At 38.3% G+C, this 22,693-nt stretch overlaps 1 protein-coding gene across 1 annotated transcript in view; it reads right to left on the bottom strand.

The window, feature by feature from the left end:
* EIF2S1 (eukaryotic translation initiation factor 2 subunit alpha) overlaps nucleotides 1–22,693 on the bottom strand; it is a 91,702-nt gene that overhangs the window by 21,402 nt on the left and 47,607 nt on the right. The window contains exons 2-5 of the mRNA XM_053697686.1: nucleotides 19,935–20,176; nucleotides 10,222–10,301; nucleotides 3,703–3,854; nucleotides 1,456–1,562 (exon numbers count right to left, since the gene is read on the bottom strand). Coding sequence (XP_053553661.1) covers nucleotides 1,456–1,562; nucleotides 3,703–3,854; nucleotides 10,222–10,301; nucleotides 19,935–20,175 — 580 coding nt within the window. The 5' untranslated portion in view covers nucleotide 20,176. The remainder of the gene's footprint in view (nucleotides 1–1,455; nucleotides 1,563–3,702; nucleotides 3,855–10,221; nucleotides 10,302–19,934; nucleotides 20,177–22,693) is intronic.

The raw sequence follows: 22,693 nt of genomic DNA, 5'->3' as shown, positions 1-22,693 counted from the left end.
GTCATCGGCTCCAAATGATCTTCAATCTCTCGATACAGGTGTAATATCGATTCACGATCAAGCCGGAATCTTTGTATGATCTCTCGGTCAGAAAGGCCGTGCAAACCAACCCGTGGAAGGAATACACGGGGGACACGAACTCTCCTTCTTCTAACCAATCGATTAGCTACATTTCCAGTATTCTGTCTTCTAGCCCGGATTTGCATCAAATGGAGAATAAACAAAAACAGAATTCTCTCCATAGCTGCTGAAATGAACAATGTAAGTACAATGCTGATATTACTGCCTTTTATATATGTCTAGACTGGCGTCTAGAGTGACTTTCCTATTGTTTTGTACCTTGCCCGCCACCTAAAAGGTGGCGAGGCAAAAATAACGAGGTGGGAGCGGAAATTGACGCGAGCGGACAAATAGATTTTTTAGTACATTCGTTTTTGGCGAGTTGGTGGTCAAATGTGTCTAATTACAGTAAAAAATGGAGAGGTAGCGAGGTATGGCGGATAAGTACGCTCGCAATTTTAAAGATGCGAGTTTTTACATAATTGACGGCTTTGTACATATCAGTTTGCGAGTTTGGGCGCGAGATTTGTTGCGGGTAGCTCGCTGACTGCTTAGTACATGGAGCCCTTAATTTAAGTGAGCTATTGGAAAATGTTAAGCAATGCTCCTGACTTGACCTTCACTTTAAAGGGACATGAAACCCCCAAAAAAATATTTTCGTGATTCAGATAGAGCATACAATTTTAAACAACTTTTACAATTTAGGCCTTTTATTTAATTTGCTTGCTTTTCTTGTTATCCTTTGGTGAAATGTTTATCTAGGTAGGATCAGGAGCAGCAAAGAATCTAGGTTCTAGCTGCTGATTGGTTGTTGCATATATATATATATATATATATATATATATATATATATATATATGTATACACACACACACACACACACACACACAAGAAGAAGAGGAATCCCAACAAGGGAAAGAAAGTAGGAGACCCGGAGACTGGAAACTTGTTACAAATGGGTATCTTTATTCAGCCAAGTTGCCAAACAGCTGGTGCAGGTTCAAATGAACACCTGACGCGTTTCGCGCATGTGCTTCATATATACACACACACCGATTGTTATTGGCTCACCCATGTTTTCAGTTAGAAACCAGTAGTGCAATGCTGCTCCTTCAACAAATGATACCAAGATAATGAAGAAAATGTGATACTAGAAGTAAACTGGAAAGTTGTTAAAATTGTATGTTCTACCTAAATCATGAGAGAATGTTCTGGGGTTTCATGTCCCTTTAAGATCAATTGAACCTGTGGTATAGTTTGTCATAGAAACAGGAGCAAAGTCTCACTGCTCGAGATGTCAAGGATGAGAGTAGGGTCTCTGTCACAAATTTCTAAGTAAGTGTTGAAAGTAACTTCTGTATGAATGGAAGTTGGTCCCTTTTTCCTTGAACTCACCTGCACGAATTTTTACAGCTTGTGGTGTGAGACGCCTATTAATGTTGTCAATGAGAACACGCCTCTCCTCTTCTATCAAGTCCAATCCATCCAGAACAGAAGTGTCCCTATAAAAATATAAACAGCGTGTTTGTGAAAAGAGCCCAGATGCAGAAGATACTAGTGACCAGGCTCTAAAGTTTCTAACCTCACAAGACACAGGGAAGACAAACTGGTTTATTATTTTATGTCAGAGAAACAGTAAAACATTTTTTCCACTGAATACTACCATTTTATGTCTAATAGAGATCCTGCACAATGGAGCCAAGAAAGAAGGCCACTAAGAGCAAAGAATTTGGTTGTTTTTGTCATTTGGAAGTTTTCTTTTAACTGTTTAGACATTTTTCTAATTTACAGTAATTTTTTCTGCAACTTAACGCGTCCTTTGTGTGCTTAGAGACATAAAAAGATGAAACCTTTAATTTGACCAAAAATAAAATGTATTATTTTTTGCTGAACTGTTGTCTGGCTCTCTTATCCATTGCTTACAAGGGTGTTTGCCAGCAAGTAGGTGGCAAAGATTTGCAATGAGGATACATGCGTATTTGTATTCTCACTTTATTTTTGAACAGCATTTCAAGACAATATGGCTGATAGAAGCATGAAATATTGCAACCGCATATATTTTACTGCAACATTTCACGCAAGTTGCACTTAATTTTGAATACTGCCTCCTGACTTTAAAGCGAGTTTTGACATAAATTGGCAGGTTCACTTCATTTTGAAAAAGGGCCTGTCTAAGGGTCTCACCAACTATATACGTGTGGTAACATCCCAAGGAACAAGGAAGCGCATGGAATTCCTTATTGCTAAAGGTGTGGGTGGGGAGGGTTCACCTTAGCATACAGGAAAGATGTGCGCGGTGTAGCAGCGTCCGGAACTGGCAAATACAGCTGTAATCCTCCAATAGAGACTAATGGCAGAGTGCCGTAGCCAGAGATAAACTCCAAATCGATAATCTATAGAAGCAGGAAGGTGAGTGGCAGGCTCTGCAATGACCAGTCTTGCGCTCCAAAAGATATAATAAAAAATATTTTATTAATGGAAAAATAGTAAAATATACATGTGCGGCTGAACACAGAACAGAGGGGACAAGATAGACAAGCCTTGTCTATCTTGTCCCCTCTGTTCTGTGTTCATCCGCACATGTATAATTTTACTATTTTTCCATTAATAAAATATTTTTTTTATTATATCTTTTGGAGGGCAAGACTGGTCATTGCAGAGCCTGCCACTCACCTTCCTGCTTCTATAGAGGGTTCACCTTAGAACCTAAATCACTTAGATCCCTCAAACTATTTCAGGATGTAAATTGCAACGTTAAAGGGACACTCAATCAAAATCAAACTTTCATTATTCAGATAGAGCATGCCATTTTTAACAACTTTCCAATTTACTTCTATTAACAAAATGTGCACAGTCTTTTTATATTTAGACTTTTTGAGTCACCAGCTCCTACTGAGCATGTGCAAGAATAAGTGCATATGCATTTGTGAATGGCTGATGGCTGTCACATGGTACATGTATGCATTTGTGATTGGCTGATGGCTGTCACATGGTACAGGGGGAGTGGAAAAAGACATAACTTTTTAAATTGTCAGAAACAAAATCTACTACTCATTTGAAGTTCAGACAAAGTGCTATTGCATTGTCTTGTTATCATGCATTTGCGGATTATACAAATCTACTGTGTTGACTGGTCCTTTAAGTGTGTTAAAAAAAAAATGCTTTAGCTTTTTTTAAAACAAATCTATATTAGTACCATGTGCACAAGTATGGGCCCTAAATGGTAGGTATTCTGTGTGCACAGAGCATATTTACAAACTAGCACTTGTTACCACTAAGATCGGCACCTCTCATTATGCTGACCTTGGTTTTTAAATATAAATAAAAAGGCTACAATAACTTTTTTCCCCTTTAAACACTGGGTTGTAGCAGCTGCCTCATGATAGTATGCTTGCATTGTACACGTAATATAAAGTCTCTCATTAAACCTATATATTTTTGAGACAACAGTGGATGCGACAGTAGCAAACTAACATATGCCTAGGGACACAAGAAGTTGAAAGTTATACTACTTCACTTTATTATAGTTTAGTAGAATTCTACTACATATTTTAAGGGGCACAAAACCTTTTAAACAAACTGAAATACTTAAATTTATACCTCCCAATGCTACACGCTCTATTTAATAAAAGAGATGCTTACGAGACTGCTTGTTTGAAAGCGTCATAGGCTCCATATCCTGGCCTTTTGTACTTCTCATCAAATACCCAAGCTGTTCTCTGAAATAAACTTTCAAGTTGCTCATCTTTTGTGTACTCCAACACTTCTGCCACATGACGCAGAATACTGTAAACCTGCCAAAACAAAATGATTAAAGATCATGTAAGTAACTGTATCTCTGAGCTAACTATGCATTTTAAAACTCGCCATTTATTGCTGGTTAAAATGCCTGCAACGCTCTACCCTTTGCTTACACTGGTTTATGTATACCCCTGGTCATTTCCAGTCTACATCCTTAATTACAACTATTACTGAGATTAGCAAGCATCAAAATGATAAATTCTACAATATATGTTTAAAGTAAAAAATGAAATATGTACCAATCGATTGTAGATGTGCACTGATCTTGCTATTTAATGATATATAAGTTGTATGCATTTACTGTTGCAAAGCCATTTTATTTCATTCTTCAATAAAGATTTGAAATAAAAAAATGAAATGGCTTCACTTCAATTGGAAATATAAGCATTTTTGCAATATACTTCCATTAGCAAAAAACATAATTTATGTAAGAACTTACCTGATAAATTCATTTCTTTCATATTAGCAAGAGTCCATGAGCTAGTGACGTATGGCAAAGTTTCCCAAACCTTAAAATGCCTATAAATACACCCCTCACCACACCCACAATTCAGTTTAACGAATAGCCAAGAAGTGGGGTGATAAGAAAAAAGTGCGAAAGCATATAAAATAAGGAATTGGAATAATTGTGCTTTATACAAAAAAATCATAACCACCACAAAAAAGGGCGGGCCTCATGGACTCTTGCTAATATGAAAGAAATGAATTTATCAGGTAAGTTCTTACATAAATTATGTTTTCTTTCATGTAATTAGCAAGAGTCCATGAGCTAGTGACGTATGGGATAATGACTACCTAAGATGTGGATCTTTCCACACAAGAGTCACTAGAGAGGGAGGGATAAAATAAAGACAGCCAATTCATGCTGAAAATAATCCACACCCAAAATAAAGTTTAATGAAAAACATAAGCAGAAGATTCAAACTGAAACCGCTGCCTGAAGTACTTTTCTACCAAAAACTGCTTCAATAGAAGAAAATACAACAAAATGGTAGAATTTGGTAAAAGTATGCAAAGAGGACCAAGTTGCCGCTTTGCAAATCTGATAAACCGAAGCTTCATTCCTAAACGCCCAGGAAGTAGAAACTGACCTAGTAGAATGAGCTGTAATCCTATGAGGCGGAGTCTTACCCGACTCAACATAGGCAAGATGAATTAAAGATTTCAACCAAGATGCCAAAGAAATGGCAGAAGTTTTCTGGCCTTTCTAAAACCGGAAAAGATAACAAATAAACTAGAAGTCTTTCGGAAAGACTTAGTATCTTCAACATAATATTTCAAAGCTCTAATAACATCCAAAGAATGCAACGATTTCTCCTTAGAATTCTTAGGATTAGGACATAATGAAGGAACCACAATGTCTCTACTAATGTTGTTGGAATTCACAACTTAGGTAAAAATTCAAAAGAAGTTCGCAACACCGCCTTACCCTGATGAAAAATCAGAAAAGGAGACTCACAAGAAAGAGCAGATAATTCAGAAACTCTTCTGGCAGAAGAGATGGCCAAAAGGAACAAAACTTTCCAAGAAAGTAATTTAATATCCAATGAATGCATAGGTTCAAATGGAGGAGCTTGAAGAGCCCCCAGAACCAAATTCAAACTCCAAGGAGGAGAAATTGACTTAATGACAGGTTTTATACGAACCAAAGCTTGTACAAAACAATGAATATCAGGAAGAATAGCAATCTTTCTGTGAAAAAGAACAGAAAGAGCAGAGATTTGACCTTTCAAGGAACTTGCGGACAAACCCTTATCTAAACCATCCTGAAGAAACTGTAATATTCTCGGTATTCTAAAAGAATGCCAAGAAAAATGATGAGAAAGACACCAAGAAATATAAGTCTTCCAGACTCTATAATAAATCTCTCTGGATACAGATTTACGAGCCTGTAACATAGTATTAATCACAGAGTCAGAGAAACCTCTTTGACCAAGAATCAAGCGTTCAATCTCCATACCTTTAAATTTAAGGATTTCAGATCCTGATGGAAAAAAGGACCTTGAGACAAAAGGTCTGGTCTTAACGGAAGAGTCCACGGTTGGCAAGAGGCCATCCGGACAAGATCCGCATACCAAAACCTGTGAGGCCATGCCGGAGCTACCAGCAGAACAAACTAGCATTCCTTCAGAATCTTGGAGATTACTCTTGGAAGAAGAACTAGAGGCGGAAAGATATAGGCAGGATGATACTTCCAAGGAAGTGATAATGCATCCACTGCCTCCGCCTGAGGATCCCGGGATCTGGACAGATACCTGGGAAGTTTCTTGTTTAGATGAGAAGCCATCAGATCTATTTCTGGAAGTTCCCACATTTGAACAATCTGAAGAAATACCTCTGGGTGAAGAGACCATTCGCCCGGATGCAACGTTTGGCGACTGAGATAATCCGCTTTCCAATTGTCCATACCTGGGATATGAACCGCAGAGATTAGACAGGAGCTGGATTCCGCCCAAACCAAAATTCGAGATACTTCTTTCATAGCCAGAGGACTGTGAGTCCCTCCTTGATGATTGATGTATGCCACAGTTGTGACATTGTCTATCTGAAAACAAATGAACAACTCTCTCTTCAGAAGAGGCCAAGACTGAAGAGCTCTGAAAATTGCACGGAGTTCCAAAATATTGATCGGAAATCTCACCTCCTGAGATTCCCAAACCCCTTGTGCCATCAGATACCCCCACACAGCTCCCCAACCTGTAAGACTTGCATCTGTTGAGATTATAGTCCAGGTCGGAAGAACAAAGAAGCCCCCTGAGCTAAACGATGGTGATCTGTCCACCATGTCAGAGAGTGTCGTAAAATCGGTTTAAAGATATTAATTGAGAAATCTTTGAGTAATCCCTGCACCATTGGTTCAGCATACAGAGCTGAAGAGGTCGCATGTGAAAACGAGCAAAGGAGATCGCATCTGATGCGGCAGTCCTAAGACCCAACATTTCCATGCATAAGGCTACCAAAGGGAATGATTGTGACTGAAGGTTTTGACAAGCTGATATCAATGTTAAACTTCTCTTGTCTGACAAGGACAGAGTCATAGACACTGAATTTATCTAGAAACCTAAAAAGGTTACCCTTGTCTGAGGAATCAATGAACTGATTGGTAAATTGATCCTCCAACCATGAACTTGAAGAAACAACACAAGTCGATTCGTATGAGATTCTTCGAAAATGAGAAGACTGAGCAAGTACCAAGATATCGTCCAAATAAGGAAATACCAAAACCCTATTCTCTGATTACAGAAAGAAGGGCACCGAGAACCTTTGAAAAAAATTCTTGGAACTGAGGCTAGGCCAAACGGTAGAGCCACAAAACTGGTAATGCTTGTCTAAAAAGAGAATCTCAGACACTAAAAGTGATCTGGATGAATCGGAATATGCAGATACACATCCTGTAAATCTATTGTAGACATATAATGCCCTTGCTAAACAAAAGGCAGGATAGTCCTACAGTAACCATCTTGAATGTTGGTATCCTAACATAACGATTCAATAATGATAGATCCGGAACTGGTCTGAAGGAATTGACCTTCTTTGGTACAATGAAGAGATAAAATAAAACCCCAGCCCCTGTTCCAGAACTGGAACTGGCATAAATACTCCAGCCAACTCTAGATCTGAAACACATTTCAGAAATGCTGAGCCTTTGCTGTGTTAACTGGGACACGGGAAAGAAAAGAATCTCTTAGCAGGAGGCCTTAACTTGAAGCCAATTCTGTACCTTTCTGAAACAATGTTTCTGAAACCAGAGATTAAGAACGGAATTGATCCAAATTTCTTTGAAGAAAACGTAATCTGCCACATACCAGCTGAGCTGGAATAAGGGCCGCACCTTCATAGGTACTTAGGAGCTGGCTATAGGTTTCTATAAGGCTTGGATATATTCCAAACTGGAAATAGTTTCCAAACTGATACCGCTCCTGAGGATGAAGGATCAGGCTTTTGTTCCTTGTTGTGAGGAAAGGAACGAAAATGATTATTTACCCAGGAAAGAAAGGGAAAGCAAAGTTGACTTAGAAGACATGTCAGCATTCCAAGTTTAATCCATAAAGCTTTTCTAGCTAAAATAGCTAGAGACATATACCTGACATCAACTCTAATGATATCAAAAGATGGTATCACCAATAAAATTATTAGCATGTTATAGAATAATAATAATGCTATAAAATTATGATCTGTTACTTGTTGCGCTAAAGCTTCTAACCAAAAAGTTGAAGCTGCAGCAACATCCGCTAAAAATATAGCAGGTCTAAGAAGATTACCTGAACATAAGTAAGCTTTTCTTAGAAAGGATTCAATTTTCCTATCTAAAGGATCCTTAAAAGAAGTACTATCTGCCGTAGGAATAGTAGTACATTAGCAGGAGTAGAGACAGCCCCATAACCTTAGGGATTTTTGTCCCAAAAAACTCTAATCTGTCAGATGGCACAGGATATAATTTGCTTAAACGTCTAGAAGGAGTAAATAAATTACCCAAATTATTCCATTCCCTGGAAATTACTTCAGAAATAGCATCAGGGAGATAAAACACTTCTGGAATAACTACAGGAGATTTAAAAACCTTATTTAAACGTTTACATTTAGTATCAAGAGGACCAGAATCCTCTATTTCTAATGCAAATAACACTTCTTTAAGTAAAGAACGAATAAATTCCATCTTGAACAAATACAAAGATTTATCAGCATCAACCTCTGAGACAGAAACCTCTGAACCAGAAGAACCATTATCAGTATCAGAATGATGATGTTCATTTAAAAATTCATCTGAAAAAAGAGAAGTTTTAAAAAGACTTTTATGTATACTAGAAGGAGAAATAACAGACATAGCCTTCTTAATGGATTTAAAAAATAAAATCTCTTATGTTATCAGGAACACTCTGAAAATTAGATGTTGACGGAACAGCAACAGGTAATGTAACAGTACTAAAGGAAATTTTATCTGCATTAATAAGTTTGACATGACATGCAATACAAATAACAGCTGGAGAAACAGATACCAAAAGTTTATAGCAGATACACTTAGCTTGGTAGCTCCAGCACTGTGCAGTGATTTTCCTGAAGTATCTTCTGACTCAGTTGCAACGTGGAACATCTTGCAATATGTAAAAGAAAAAAACAACATATAAAGCAAAATTGATCAAATTCCTTAAATGACAGTTTCAGGAATGGGAAAAAAATGCCAGTGAACAAGCTTCTAGCAACCAGAAGCAATAAATAATGAGACTTAAATAATGTGGAGACAAAAATGACGCCCATATTTTTTAGCGCCAAAAAAGACGCCCACATTATTTGGCGCCTAAATGCTTTTGGCGCCAAAAATGACGCCACATCCGGAACGCCGACATTTTTGACGCAAAAAAAAGTCAAAAAATGACGCAACTTCCGGCGACACGTATGACGCCGGAAACAGAAAAAAAATTTTGCGCCAAAAAAGTCTGCGCCAAGAATGACGCAATAAAATGAAGCATTTTCTGCCCCCGCGAGCCTAACAGCCCACAGGGAAAAAGTCAAATTTTTTTAAGGTAAGAAAAAATGATTGAAACAAATGCATTTATCCCAAATATGAAACTGACTGTCTGAAAAATAAGGAATGTTGAACATTCTGAGTCAAGGCAAATAAATGTTTGAATACATATATTTAGAACTTTATAAATAAAGTGCCCAACCATAGCTTAGAGTGTCACAGAAAATAAGATTTACTTACCCCAGGACACTCATCTACATGTTTGTAGAAAGCCAAACCAGTACTGAAACGAGAATCAGCAGAGGTAATGGTATATATAAGAGTATATCGTCGATCTGAAAAGGGAGGTAAGAGATGAATCTCTACGACCGATAACAGAGAACCTATGAAATAGACCCTGTAGAAGGAGATCACTGCATTCAAATAGGCAATACTCTCCTCACATCCCTCTGACATTCACTGCACGCTGAGAGGAAAACCGGGCTCCAACTTGCTGCGGAGCGCATATCAACGTAGAATCTAGCACAAACTTACTTCACCACCTCCATCGGAGGCAAAGTTTGTAAAACTGAATTGTGGGTGTGGTGAGGGGTGTATTTATAGGCATTTTAAGGTTTGGGAAACTTTGCCCCTCCTGGTAGGAATGTATATCCCATACGTCACTAGCTCATGGACTCTTGCTAATTACATGAAAGAAAAGTGTATTAATATAACTGTGTTGGTTATGCAAAACTGGAGAATGTGTAACAAAAGGAATTATCTATCTTTTTAAACAACAAAAATTCTGGTGTAGACTGTCCCTTTAATCTTCCTGTAAAGCATTTTTTTCTGTACCTAACATGCTGCATTCACTTACTTATAGACTTGGAAAACATTTTTTTAACCAAGAAGCTTACAGTTTTTGATTTGGTGAACTTGTCTTCACATTTAAGGGCTTCCTCTGGAGAAACTCTTCTTTTAGATAAATCTATATATCCTGGAAAGAAACAAAAAAACAGGACACAAAGTTAAATTATGAACATGAAAACCACATTTGTTGCATAAGGGGGTTGCAAAGTTTTAAACGGAAAGTACCCATTACACATTTTTTTTTTTTTTTTTAATAGAGTTTACCATTAAGTTAATGCACCGCAAATGCATTTGAAATTGAACACACCGCCCATATGCAAAGCAGGAGTGCTCTTGCACTCTCAAACAGTAAAGCATTGAGAGTCACAGCCGGCTATGACTATTGCGCATGCGTAGGACATAGGGGAGGACTGAACAGTTCTCCAGTAACAAAAGAGAGGAATACAAATCTGGGCCCAAGACAGATGTTGGTCGTAGGAGACTTTTATAAGGAAAGTAGATGGGGTAAATTGTTTTCCAGATCCATTAAATAGAAAAGTTTGCCGTCTTCCAGGGGCTTCTGTTAGGCATATTGTGGAGCGTATTGGTAGATTGTTAGAGGGATCTGGGTCTGATCCAGTAGTCATGGTGCATATTGGCACTAATCAAAGAATCAGGAGATGGAGTGTCCTAAAAAATAACTTCAGGGAGTTTGCGCACAAGTTTAAAGCAAGGAAAACCAAGGCAGTATATTATGAGATATTACCAGTGCCATGTGCTAACTTAGTATGGCAGAAGGAGCTAAGGGCAGTTAAATTCTGGTTAAAAATGTGGTGTAAAAAAATGAGGGCTTTGACTTTATGAGCACTGGGCTGACTTTCACTTGGGTACAGTAAGGATGGATTGCACTTGAATGATATTGGGGTAGGTGTGTTAGGGGATAGGATTTTAGTATATTTAGAGAATCTTTTAAACTAGGGTAGGTGGAGTGAGATCTGCTAGATTAGTCTGTGAAAAAGATACATCTGGAATATCTCAAAGCTTGGATCACACTTAGGAAATAACACATTTTGAGGGAAGAGCACCAAGTAGCAACAGAAAGCACAACAGAATTAAAATGTATGACATTGAATGCAAGAATCATGACTGGTAAGCTAGAGCTCTTAGCAGCAGAACAGGAATTTGATATTAGAATAACGGAAACCTAATGGGATGAATTCACATGACTGGGCAGTTAAATTGGAGGGTCATACCTTATTTAGATTTGATAGGGGTAATAAAAAACATAATTTATGTAAGAACTTACCTGATAAATTCATTTCTTTCATATTAACAAGAGTCCATGAGCTAGTGACGTATGGGATATACATTCCTACCAGGAGGGGCAAAGTTTCCCAAACCTTAAAATGCCTATAAATACACCCCTCACCACACCCACAAATCAGTTTAACGAATAGCCAAGAAGTGGGGTGATAAGAAAAAGTGCGAAGCATATAAAATAAGGAATTGGAATAATTGTGCTTTATACAAAAAAATCATAACCACCACAAAAAAGGGTGGGCCTCATGGACTCTTGTTAATATGAAAGAAATGAATTTATCAGGTAAGTTCTTACATAAATTATGTTTTCTTTCATGTAATTAACAAGAGTCCATGAGCTAGTGACGTATGGGATAATGACTACCCAAGATGTGGATCTTTCCACACAAGAGTCACTAGAGAGGGAGGGATAAAATAAAGACAGCCAATTCCTGCTGAAAATAATCCACACCCAAAATAAAGTTTAACAAAAAACATAAGCAGAAGATTCAAACTGAAACCGCTGCCTGAAGAACTTTTCTACCAAAAACTGCTTCAGAAGAAGAAAATACATCAAAATGGTAGAATTTAGTAAAAGTATGCAAAGAAGACCAAGTTGCTGCTTTGCAGATCTGGTCAACCGAAGCTTCATTCCTAAACGCCCAGGAAGTAGATACTGACCTAGTAGAATGAGCTGTAATTCTTTGAGGCGGAGTTTTACCCGACTCAACATAGGCAAGATGAATTAAAGATTTCAACCAAGATGCCAAAGAAATGGCAGAAGCTTTCTGGCCTTTCCTAGAACCGGAAAAGATAACAAATAGACTAGAAGTCTTACGGAAAGATTTCGTAGCTTCAACATAATATTTCAAAGCTCTAACAACATCCAAAGAATGCAATGATTTCTCCTTAGAATTCTTAGGATTAGGACATAATGAAGGAACCACAATTTCTCTACTAATGTTGTTGGAATTCACAACTTTAGGTAAAAATTCAAAAGAAGTTCGCAACACCGCCTTATCCTGATGAAAAATCAGAAAAGGAGACTCACACGAAAGAGCAGATAATTCAGAAACTCTTCTAGCAGAAGAGATGGCCAAAAGGAACAAAACTTTCCAAGAAAGTAATTTAATGTCCAATGAATGCATAGGTTCAAACGGAGGAGCTTGAAGAGCTCCCAGAACCAAATTCAAACTCCAAGGAGGAGAAATTGACTTAATGACAGGTTTTATACGAACCAAAGCTTGTACAAAACAATGAATATCAGGAAGAATAGCAATCTTTCTGTGAAAAAGAACAGAAAGAGCAGAGATTTGTCCTTTCAAAGAACTTGCGGACAAACCCTTATCCAAACCATCCTGAAGAAATTGTAAAATTCTCGGTATTCTAAAAGAATGCCAAGAAAAATGATGAGAAAGACACCATGAAATATAAGTCTTCCAGACTCTATAATATATCTCTCGAGATACAGATTTACGAGCCTGTAACATAGTATTAATCACGGAGTCAGAGAAACCTCTATGACCAAGAATCAAGCGTTCAATCTCCATACCTTTAAATTTAAGGATTTCAGATCCGGATGGAAAAAAGGACCTTGTGACAGAAGGTCTGGTCTTAACGGAAGAGTCCATGGCTGGCAAGATGCCATCCGGACAAGATCCGCATACCAAAACCTGTGAGGCCATGCCGGAGCTATTAGCAGAACAAACGAGCATTCCCTCAGAATCTTGGAGATTACTCTTGGAAGAAGAACTAGAGGCGGAAAGATATAGGCAGGATGATACTTCCAAGGAAGTGATAATGCATCCACTGCCTCCGCCTGAGGATCCCGGGATCTGGACAGATACCTGGGAAGTTTCTTGTTTAGATGAGAGGCCATCAGATCTATCTCTGGGAGCCCCCACAATTGAACAATCTGAAGAAATACCTCTGGGTGAAGAGACCATTCGCCCGGATGCAACGTTTGGCGACTGAGATAATCCGCTTCCCAATTGTCTACACCTGGGATATGAACCGCAGAGATTAGACAGGAGCTGGATTCCGCCCAAACCAAAATTCGAGATACTTCTTTCATAGCCAGAGGACTGTGAGTCCCTCCTTGATGATTGATGTATGCCACAGTTGTGACATTGTCTGTCTGAAAACAAATGAACGATTCTCTCTTCAGAAGAGGCCAAAACTGAAGAGCTCTGAAAATTGCACGGAGTTCCAAAATATTGATCGGTAATCTCACCTCCTGAGATTCCCAAACTCCTTGTGCCGTCAGAGATCCCCACACAGCTCCCCAACCTGTGAGACTTGCATCTGTTGAAATTACAGTCCAGGTCGGAAGAACAAAAGAAGCCCCCTGAATTAAACGATGGTGATTTGTCCACCACGTTAGAGAGTGTCGAACAATCGGTTTTAAAGATATTAATTGAGATATCTTCGTGTAATCCCTGCACCATTGGTTCAGCATACAGAGCTGAAGAGGTCGCATGTGAAAACGAGCAAAGGGGAACGCGTCCGATGCAGCAGTCATAAGACCTAGAATTTCCATGCATAAGGCTACCGAAGGGAATGATTGTGACTGAAGGTTTCGACAAGCTGTAATCAATTTTAGACGTCTCTTGTCTGTTAAAGACAGAGTCATGGACACTGAATCTATCTGGAAACCCAGAAAGGTTACCCTTGTTTGAGGAATCAAAGAACTTTTTGGTAAATTGATCCTCCAACCATGATCTTGAAGAAACAACACAAGTCGATTCGTATGAGACTCTGCTAAATGTAAAGACGGAGCAAGTACCAAGATATCGTCCAAATAAGGAAATACCACAATACCCTGTTCTCTGATTACAGACAGAAGGGCACCGAGAATCTTTGTGAAAATTCTTGGAGCTGTAGCAAGGCCAAACGGTAGAGCCACAAATTGGTAATGCTTGTCTAGAAAAGAGAATCTCAGGAACTGATAATGATCTGGATGAATCGGAATATGCAGATATGCATCCTGTAAATCTATTGTGGACATATAATTCCCTTGCTGAACAAAAGGCAATATAGTCCTTACAGTTACCATCTTGAACGTTGGTATCCTTACATAACGATTCAATAATTTTAGATCCAGAACTGGTCTGAAGGAATTCTCCTTCTTTGGTACAATGAAGAGATTTGAATAAAACCCCATCCCCTGTTCCGGAACTGGAACTGGCATAATTACTCCAGCCAACTCTAGATCTGAAACACAATTCAGAAATGCTTGAGCTTTCACTGGATTTACTGGGACATGGGAAAGAAAAAATCTCTTTGCAGGAGGTCTCATCTTGAAACCAATTCTGTACCCTTCTGAAACAATGTTCTGAATCCAAAGATTGTGAACAGATTTGATCCAAATTTCTTTGAAAAAACGTAACCTGCCCCCTACCAGCTGAACTGGAATGAGGGCCGTACCTTCATGTGAACTTAGAAGCAGGCTTTGCCTTTCTAGCAGGCTTGGATTTATTCCAGACTGGAGATGGTTTCCAAACTGAAACTGCTCCTGAGGACGAAGGATCAGGCTTTTGTTCTTTGTTGAAACGAAAGGAACGAAAACGATTGTTAGCCCTGTTTTTACCTTTAGATTTTTTATCCTGTGGTAAAAAAGTTCCTTTCCCACCAGTAACAGTTGAAATAATAGAATCCAACTGAGAACCAAATAATTTGTTTCCCTGGAAAGAAATGGAAAGTAGAGTTGATTTAGAAGCCATATCAGCATTCCAAGTCTTAAGCCATAAAGCTCTTCTGGCTAAGATAGCCAGAGACATAAATCTAACATCAACTCTAATAATATCAAAAATGGCATCACAGATGAAATTATTAGCATGCTGGAGAAGAATAATAATATCATGAGAATCACGATTTGTTACTTGTTGCGCTAGAGTTTCCAACCAAAAAGTTGAAGCTGCAGCAACATCAGCCAATGATATAGCAGGTCTAAGAAGATTACCTGAACATAGATAAGCTTTTCTTAGAAAAGATTCAATTTTTCTATCTAAAGGATCCTTAAACGAGGTACCATCTGACGTAGGAATGGTAGTACGTTTAGCAAGGGTAGAAATAGCCCCATCAACTTTAGGGATTTTGTCCCAAAATTCTAACCTGTCAGGCGGAACAGGATATAATTGCTTAAAACGTTTAGAAGGAGTAAATGAATTACCCAATTTATCCCATTCCTTAGCAATTACTGCAGAAATAGCATTAGGAACAGGAAAGACTTCTGGAATAACCGCAGGAGCTTTAAAAACCTTATCCAAACGTATAGAATTAGTATCAAGAGGACTAGAATCCTCTATTTCTAAAGCAATTAGTACTTCTTTAAGTAAAGAGCGAATAAATTCCATCTTAAATAAATATGAAGATTTATCAGCATCAATCTCTGAGACAGAATCCTCTGAACTAGAAGAGTCCAAAGAATCAGAATGATGGTGTTCATTTAAAAATTCATCTGTAGAGAGAGAAGATTTAAAAGACTTTTTACGTTTACTAGAAGGAGAAATAACAGACAAAGCCTTCTTTATGGATTCAGAAACAAAATCTCTTATGTTATCAGGAACATTCTGCACCTTAGATGTTGAGGGAACTGCAACAGGCAATGGTACATCACTAAAGGAAATATTATCTGCTTTAACAAGTTTGTCATGACAATTAATACAAACAACAGCTGGAGAAATAGCTACCAAAAGTTTACAGCAGATACACTTAGCTTTGGTAGATCCAGCAGGCAGTGGTTTTCCTGTAGTATCTTCTGGCTCAGATGCAACGTGAGACATCTTGCAATATGTAAGAGAAAAAACAACATATAAAGCAAAATAAATCAAATTCCTTATAAGACAGTTTCAGGAATGGGAAAAAAATGCCAAACATCAAGCTTCTAGCAACCAGAAGCAAAAGAAAATGAGACTGAAATAATGTGGAGACAAAAGCGACGCCCATATTTTTTGGCGCCAAATAAGACGCCCACATTATTTGGCGCCTAAATGCTTTTGGCGCCAAAAATGACGCCACATCCGGAACGCCGACATTTTTGGCGCAAAATAACGTCAAAAAATGACGCAACTTCCGGCGACACGTATGACGCCGGAAACGGAAATGAATTTTTGCGCCAAAAAAATCCGCGCCAAAAATGACGCAATAAAATGAAGCATTTTCAGCCCCCGCGAGCCTAACAGCCCACAGGGAAAAAAGTCAAATTTTTGAGGTAAGACAAAATATGATAATTTAAAGCATAATCCCAAATATGAAACTGACTGTCTGGAAATAAGGAAAGTTGAACATTCTGAGTCAAGGCAAATAAATGTTTGAATACATATATTTAGAACTTTATAAATAAAGTGCCCAACCATAGCTTAGAGTGTCACAGAAAATAAGACTTACTTACCCCAGGACACTCATCTACATGTTTGTAGAAAGCCAAACCAGTACTGAAACGAGAATCAGTAGAGGAAATGGTAAATATAAGAGTATATCGTCGATCTGAAAAGGGAGGTAAGAGATGAATCTCTACGACCGATAACAGAGAACCTTATGAAATAGACCCCGTAGAAGGAGATCACTGCATTCAATAGGCAATACTCTCCTCACATCCCTCTGACATTCACTGCACGCTGAGAGGAAAACCGGGCTCCAACTTGCTGCGGAGCGCATATCAACGTAGAATCTAGCACAAACTTACTTCACCACCTCCCTTGGAGGCAAAGTTTGTAAAACTGATTTGTGGGTGTGGTGAGGGGTGTATTTATAGGCATTTTAAGGTTTGGGAAACTTTGCCCCTCCTGGTAGGAATGTATATCCCATACGTCACTAGCTCATGGACTCTTGTTAATTACATGAAAGAAAGTAGTGTTCTCCCCAGGCCCTTTTTAATAGGTGCCCCTCCCGGCTGATTTTACCAACTGCAATGGTTAAAATTTTAGCCAACAATAAAGATAAAATTTACTAAAAAATTTTTCAATAAGCAAAATATTGCTCAAATTATCATTTTATACATTTATGTTCTATTATGCAATGGATTTGTGCTTTGGATATCAGAAAATGTTATAAAATTAGAAAGTATTACCCCCCCCCCCCCCCCGGCTACTTTATAATGCCACCCGGCTGGCAAAATCTCCTGTGGAGAACACTGAAAAATTTGCATTTAATATTAAACCTGGCATTAAATCTACAACAAGAAAGGATATTTATGATGATACCGGTGACAATGTAGAAACACTGTAGGCTTAATGTATTAAGCAGCATAAGCTGCTTTTAAGCCCTTGCGGGGCAGGCTCATAAGACCAATGCTTCTTACACACTCTGCCACCTCTGATCTATTGGAGACAAATCACATCGTACATACTTGCTTGGGGTGACTGAAAGGGCAGAATTACACACTCGCTTAAGTACGTATACAAGCAGCGGACGCAAAGCCGTGCTGACAGGTCCTCAAGTTGAGATCCTTGTCTACACAGCCATTATTACATGGATCCCTGATGAAGAAATATAGAGTGGGGGAAAAATATTAGGTAAAAGCTATTTCCTTGGTGGTAACCAAGCCACTGAGCTGTTAGTTCCTAGAAGACTGCTTTTCTTTCTGTTTGTATTATGATCCTGGGAAAAGTCTCCCTAAAGATGATGCTAAGAGGGACAAACTAGAACAGTGTTTCTCAACTCCAGTCCTCAGGACCCTTAACAGGCCAGATATTCATTAAATCTTAAATAGCGCACAGGTGAAATAATCATCTGAAGGGTGAGAGCAGGTTAGTAACCATGGTTACTGATCAACTGATTATTTCACCTGTGCTCTAGTTAAGATATAATGAATATCTGGCCTGTTAAGGGTCCTGAGGACTGGCGTTGAGAAACACTTAACTAGAACATACAAGCCCATAACAATAACTGCATTATCTCCAGATGACATAAGGAGAAGAAAACTGGATAATGTTGAGGTAAATAAAGTTCCAGGTTCAGATGGAATATACCGAATGGTTCATAGGGAACTTAGCAATGTCATAGACAAACCTATGCTCTTAACTTTTCAAGACTCCTCAGGCATAGTACCCCAGGACTGGCATAAAGCTGATATGGTGCCACTTTTTAAAAAGGGAAGCAGGGCTGATCCAAGAAGCTATAGACCAGTAAGTCTAACATCAGTAGTGGGGAAGATACAGGAAAGGATTATATTTAAGATTATATTCGAGAAAACAAGATTATGAGTTCAAATAAGCATGTGAGTAATAGATCATGTCAAATCTAATTAGATTCTATGAGAAGGTAAGCAAAAATATAGATAAAGGTGAATCCACTGATGTGATTTACATGGATTTTGCTAAGGCTTTTGATAGTTAGCTCATGGATAAATAACTGGATAAAAAAAGACAGGGAGCAACGTGTTGTAGTAAACAGATCATACTAATATTGGACAAAAATAATTAGTGGGGTCCGCCAGGGGTCGGTGCTAGAAACTGTTCTTTTTAATACTTTTATAAATGACTTACAGGAAGAATTAAATAACATCTCTATTTTTGATTAAATAACATCTCTATTTTTGAAGATGATAGAAAGCTGTGTAAGGTGATTAGGCCAGTGCCGGATGTAATTGCTTTGCAAGGGGATTTTAAAAAAATGGAGGAATGGGCTGGTAAATGGCAAATGAGATTTAATATTGGTAAATTTAAAGTTATACATTTTGGACAAAGAAAATGCAAGCTACCTATTATTTAAATGGGACTAGACTTAGCAAAACAGAGGAGGAAAATTATTTATGTGCACATAGATTTCAAGCTAAAAATTAAAGTGTGCATGTATTCAAAAAAGAGAGGCCTAGATGAATGGGAAGAAAGCATAATTTTGTTGCTGTATAAATGATTGGTACAACCTAACCTTGAGTATGGAGTGCAGGTCTGGGTACCAATTTTAAAAAGGGACATTGCAGAACTAGAAACATTTCAGAAAAGGGCCACAAAATTAATAAAGGGAATATAGGATTTAAACTATGACGAGAGGTTAGCTAAATTGGGTCTGTTTATTCCAAGGCAATTTCACAAGTTAAAGCTAGAGAAAAAGGAGATTTAATCTCCAGCAATGTAAAAGTTTTTTTCACATTAAGAGCAATCAAATTGTGGAACATCTTACCTAACAGGGTAGTGACCTTAGATACATTTAAAAATGGCTTGGATATATTTCTGTCTAGAATTCAGGGATATGATTGCTTGTGTTAAATGGGCAATTTTTCTAAGTGTTTAATGCAAGTTCAATTGTCAGCTTCTTTAGTGTAAATCTGGAAATCTCTGTATAGGTTGAACTTGATGGACTTCTGTTTTCTTTCAACCTCATCTACTATGTTACACGGCAAACAACTATTGTGTAGATTCAGGAACTTTCCCCATTATATACTTAAAGTGAGTCAAAAACAAATAATTTCACCAGCTTACTTTGGACTTTACTACTGGATGACAGCACCGGAAATACTTTAAATAAACGTATGACCTACCTTTGTCTTTATCAACTCTGATGACCACTACACACTCATTCCTGCCAATACGGATGAGTTTGTTGATGGATCGGATACGTCTTCTTGACAGTTCACTGAGAAGAATCATACCCTCAATGTTGTTGTATTCTAGGAGGCTGACGTAGGCACCCATCTCCGCAATAGACCTGACGTTTACCATCACTACATCGTCGACCTCCGGAAACTTATGCTGATAAAATCTACAACTTAACGCAGGCATCCTGCAAGAAAGATTTCAATGGTTCAGTATTCTGGTTACAGAGATATTTTTATGTTGCTAGATCAATGTTTTGTCTAGTTGTTGATGGTTAGTCACGTGTTTTGGGTTGTTTATTGTCATATCTGGTGGGTAGAAGAGCCTCTAAATAATCGCCTATTACAAAAACCAATGTTATTTGTAATGAAACAATATGCAAAGAGAAGGGAATACCAACTAGCCAGCCAATGCTCCTAGAATTTTACTGTGGGCTCCAAACATTTTGAATATCTATATATACACTAATTGATAAATCTATTCACACCTGAAGTAGAACCATAACAGTAATGGTGGAGAGAAGTCTTTAATATCACCATATATTTGAGCGGTTGAGAACCCCCACTCCTACATAATCTCCTTTCCTCCCTAGTTGAATCAGTTCATAACTAGACACAAATCAAAACTTAGCCAGGTAGTGTGACCTGTCATAAATCATCAAATAATTACCATTTTTTCCACACCAGCCACAATTTTCTCTATTTGCATCTTTAGTTTAGTTTTTGTGTTCTATACTTACTTAAAACAATAATACCTCTAAGATTACAGTACTGTGCTGTCTTTCTGATGGTACTATCTATACAAAAGTATTAAAATGTATATAATAAAACTACCTCTAGGTTGCATGTATACACTGTATTATGACATATTGTTGTTTACACTTGGTTCCAATTACCTCTTCAAGCTCATTCTACAGATGCGATATTCCAAAATCTTAACTATTCTGAAATACAAACCTTTCACAGTCCCAATAAATTTGGATAAAGGGTTATGTACCTGTACTAAAGCTAAACCTAATAGAAGCAAACGTGGTTATAAAAACCTGTATACATCTGTGAAAACAGTCCACTATTAACAAAATGCTCCTTGCACTGATGCAAATATATATATATATATACTCTCAATATAAAAGCACTCACTGGACTCACTTCAGACATCTGTGACAACATACTTTTATTAGGTGTATATATATATATATATATATATATATATATATATATATATATATATATATACATATATACACACACACACACACACACTAGTCTTAAAGCCCGTGTACACAGGCCATTTTTTGCAGTACAGCAGTCCCACCCCTTGCTCTCTCTCTCTTCCGCCCTCTCGTTTGCTCGCTCTCTTCCCCCCTCTCGTTTGCTCGCTCTCTTCCCCCCTCTCTTTTGCGCTCTCTCCCCCCTTTCTTTATCCCCCCTCTTCTGCTCTCTCCATCCCCCCTCTTTAGAGCGCTGTGTCTTTCTGCAGTCGGCCCCGGCATCTGGCCCCGCCTGTATCACGTCCGGCCCTGCCCATATCACACCCACTCCACAACGCCATAATTGATGCCAGATCAGTTGGAAGGCCATGTGTGTTGGTCCTCACGCGCAGTCTCTACTGCGCATGACAGCTTCGGACAAACACACTTGGCCTTTTATTATATAGATGGATATAAAAAGTCTACACACCCCTGTTAAAATGTCAGGTTTCTGTGATTTAACAAAATGAGACAAAGATAAATCAATTCAGAACTTTTTACAACTTTAATGTGACCTATAAACTGTACAACTCAATTGAAAAACAAACTGAAATATTTTAAGTTAAGGGAAGTAAAAATAAAAAACTAAAATAATACGGTTGCATAATACTTTGTTGAAGCACCTTTTAATTTTATTACAGCACTCAGTTTTTTTGGGTATGAGTCTATCAGCATGGCACATCTTGACTTGGCAAGATTTGCCCACTCTTCTTTGCAAAAACACTCCAAATCTGTCAGATTGCGAGGGCATCTCCTGTGCACAGCCCTCTTCAGATCACCCCACAGATTTTTGATCTGATTCAGGTCTGGGCTCTGGCTGAGCCATTCCAAAACGTTAATCTTCTTCTGGTGAAGCCATTCCTTTGTTGATTTGGATGTATGCTTTGGGTAGTTGTCATGCTGAAAGATGAAGTTCCTCTTCTAGCAGAAGCCTGAAGGTTTTGTGCCAATATTGACTGGTATTTGGAACTGTTCATAATTCCCTCTCTACCTTGGCTAAGGCCCCAGTTCCAGCTGAAGAAAAACAGCCCCAAAGCATGATGCGGCCACAACATGCTTCACTGTGGGTATGGTGTTCTTTTGGTGATGTGCAGTGTTGTTTTTACGCCAAACATATCTTTTTGGAATTATGGACAAAAAGTTCAACCTTGGTTTCATCAGACCATAACACCTTTTCCCACATTCTTTTGGGAGACTTCAGATGTGTTTTTGCAAAATTTAGCCCGGGCTTGGATGTTTTTCTTTGTAAGAAAAAGCTTCCGTCTTGCCACTCTACCCCACAGCTCAGATATATGGAGAATAGTGAAGATTGTTGTCACATGTATCACACAGCCAGTACTTGCCAGATATTCCTGCAGCTCCTTGAATGTTGCTGTAGGACTCTTGGCAGCCTTCCACACCAGTTTTCTTCTTGTCTTTTCATCAATTTTGGAGGGACGTCCAGTTCTTGATAAT

This window comes from Bombina bombina, chromosome 1, assembly GCF_027579735.1.
Source record: "Bombina bombina isolate aBomBom1 chromosome 1, aBomBom1.pri, whole genome shotgun sequence".
Classification (NCBI taxonomy): domain Eukaryota; kingdom Metazoa; phylum Chordata; class Amphibia; order Anura; family Bombinatoridae; genus Bombina; species Bombina bombina.
Note: the sequence above shows the minus strand (reverse complement) of the source record. Positions and strands in the feature narration are given on the sequence as shown.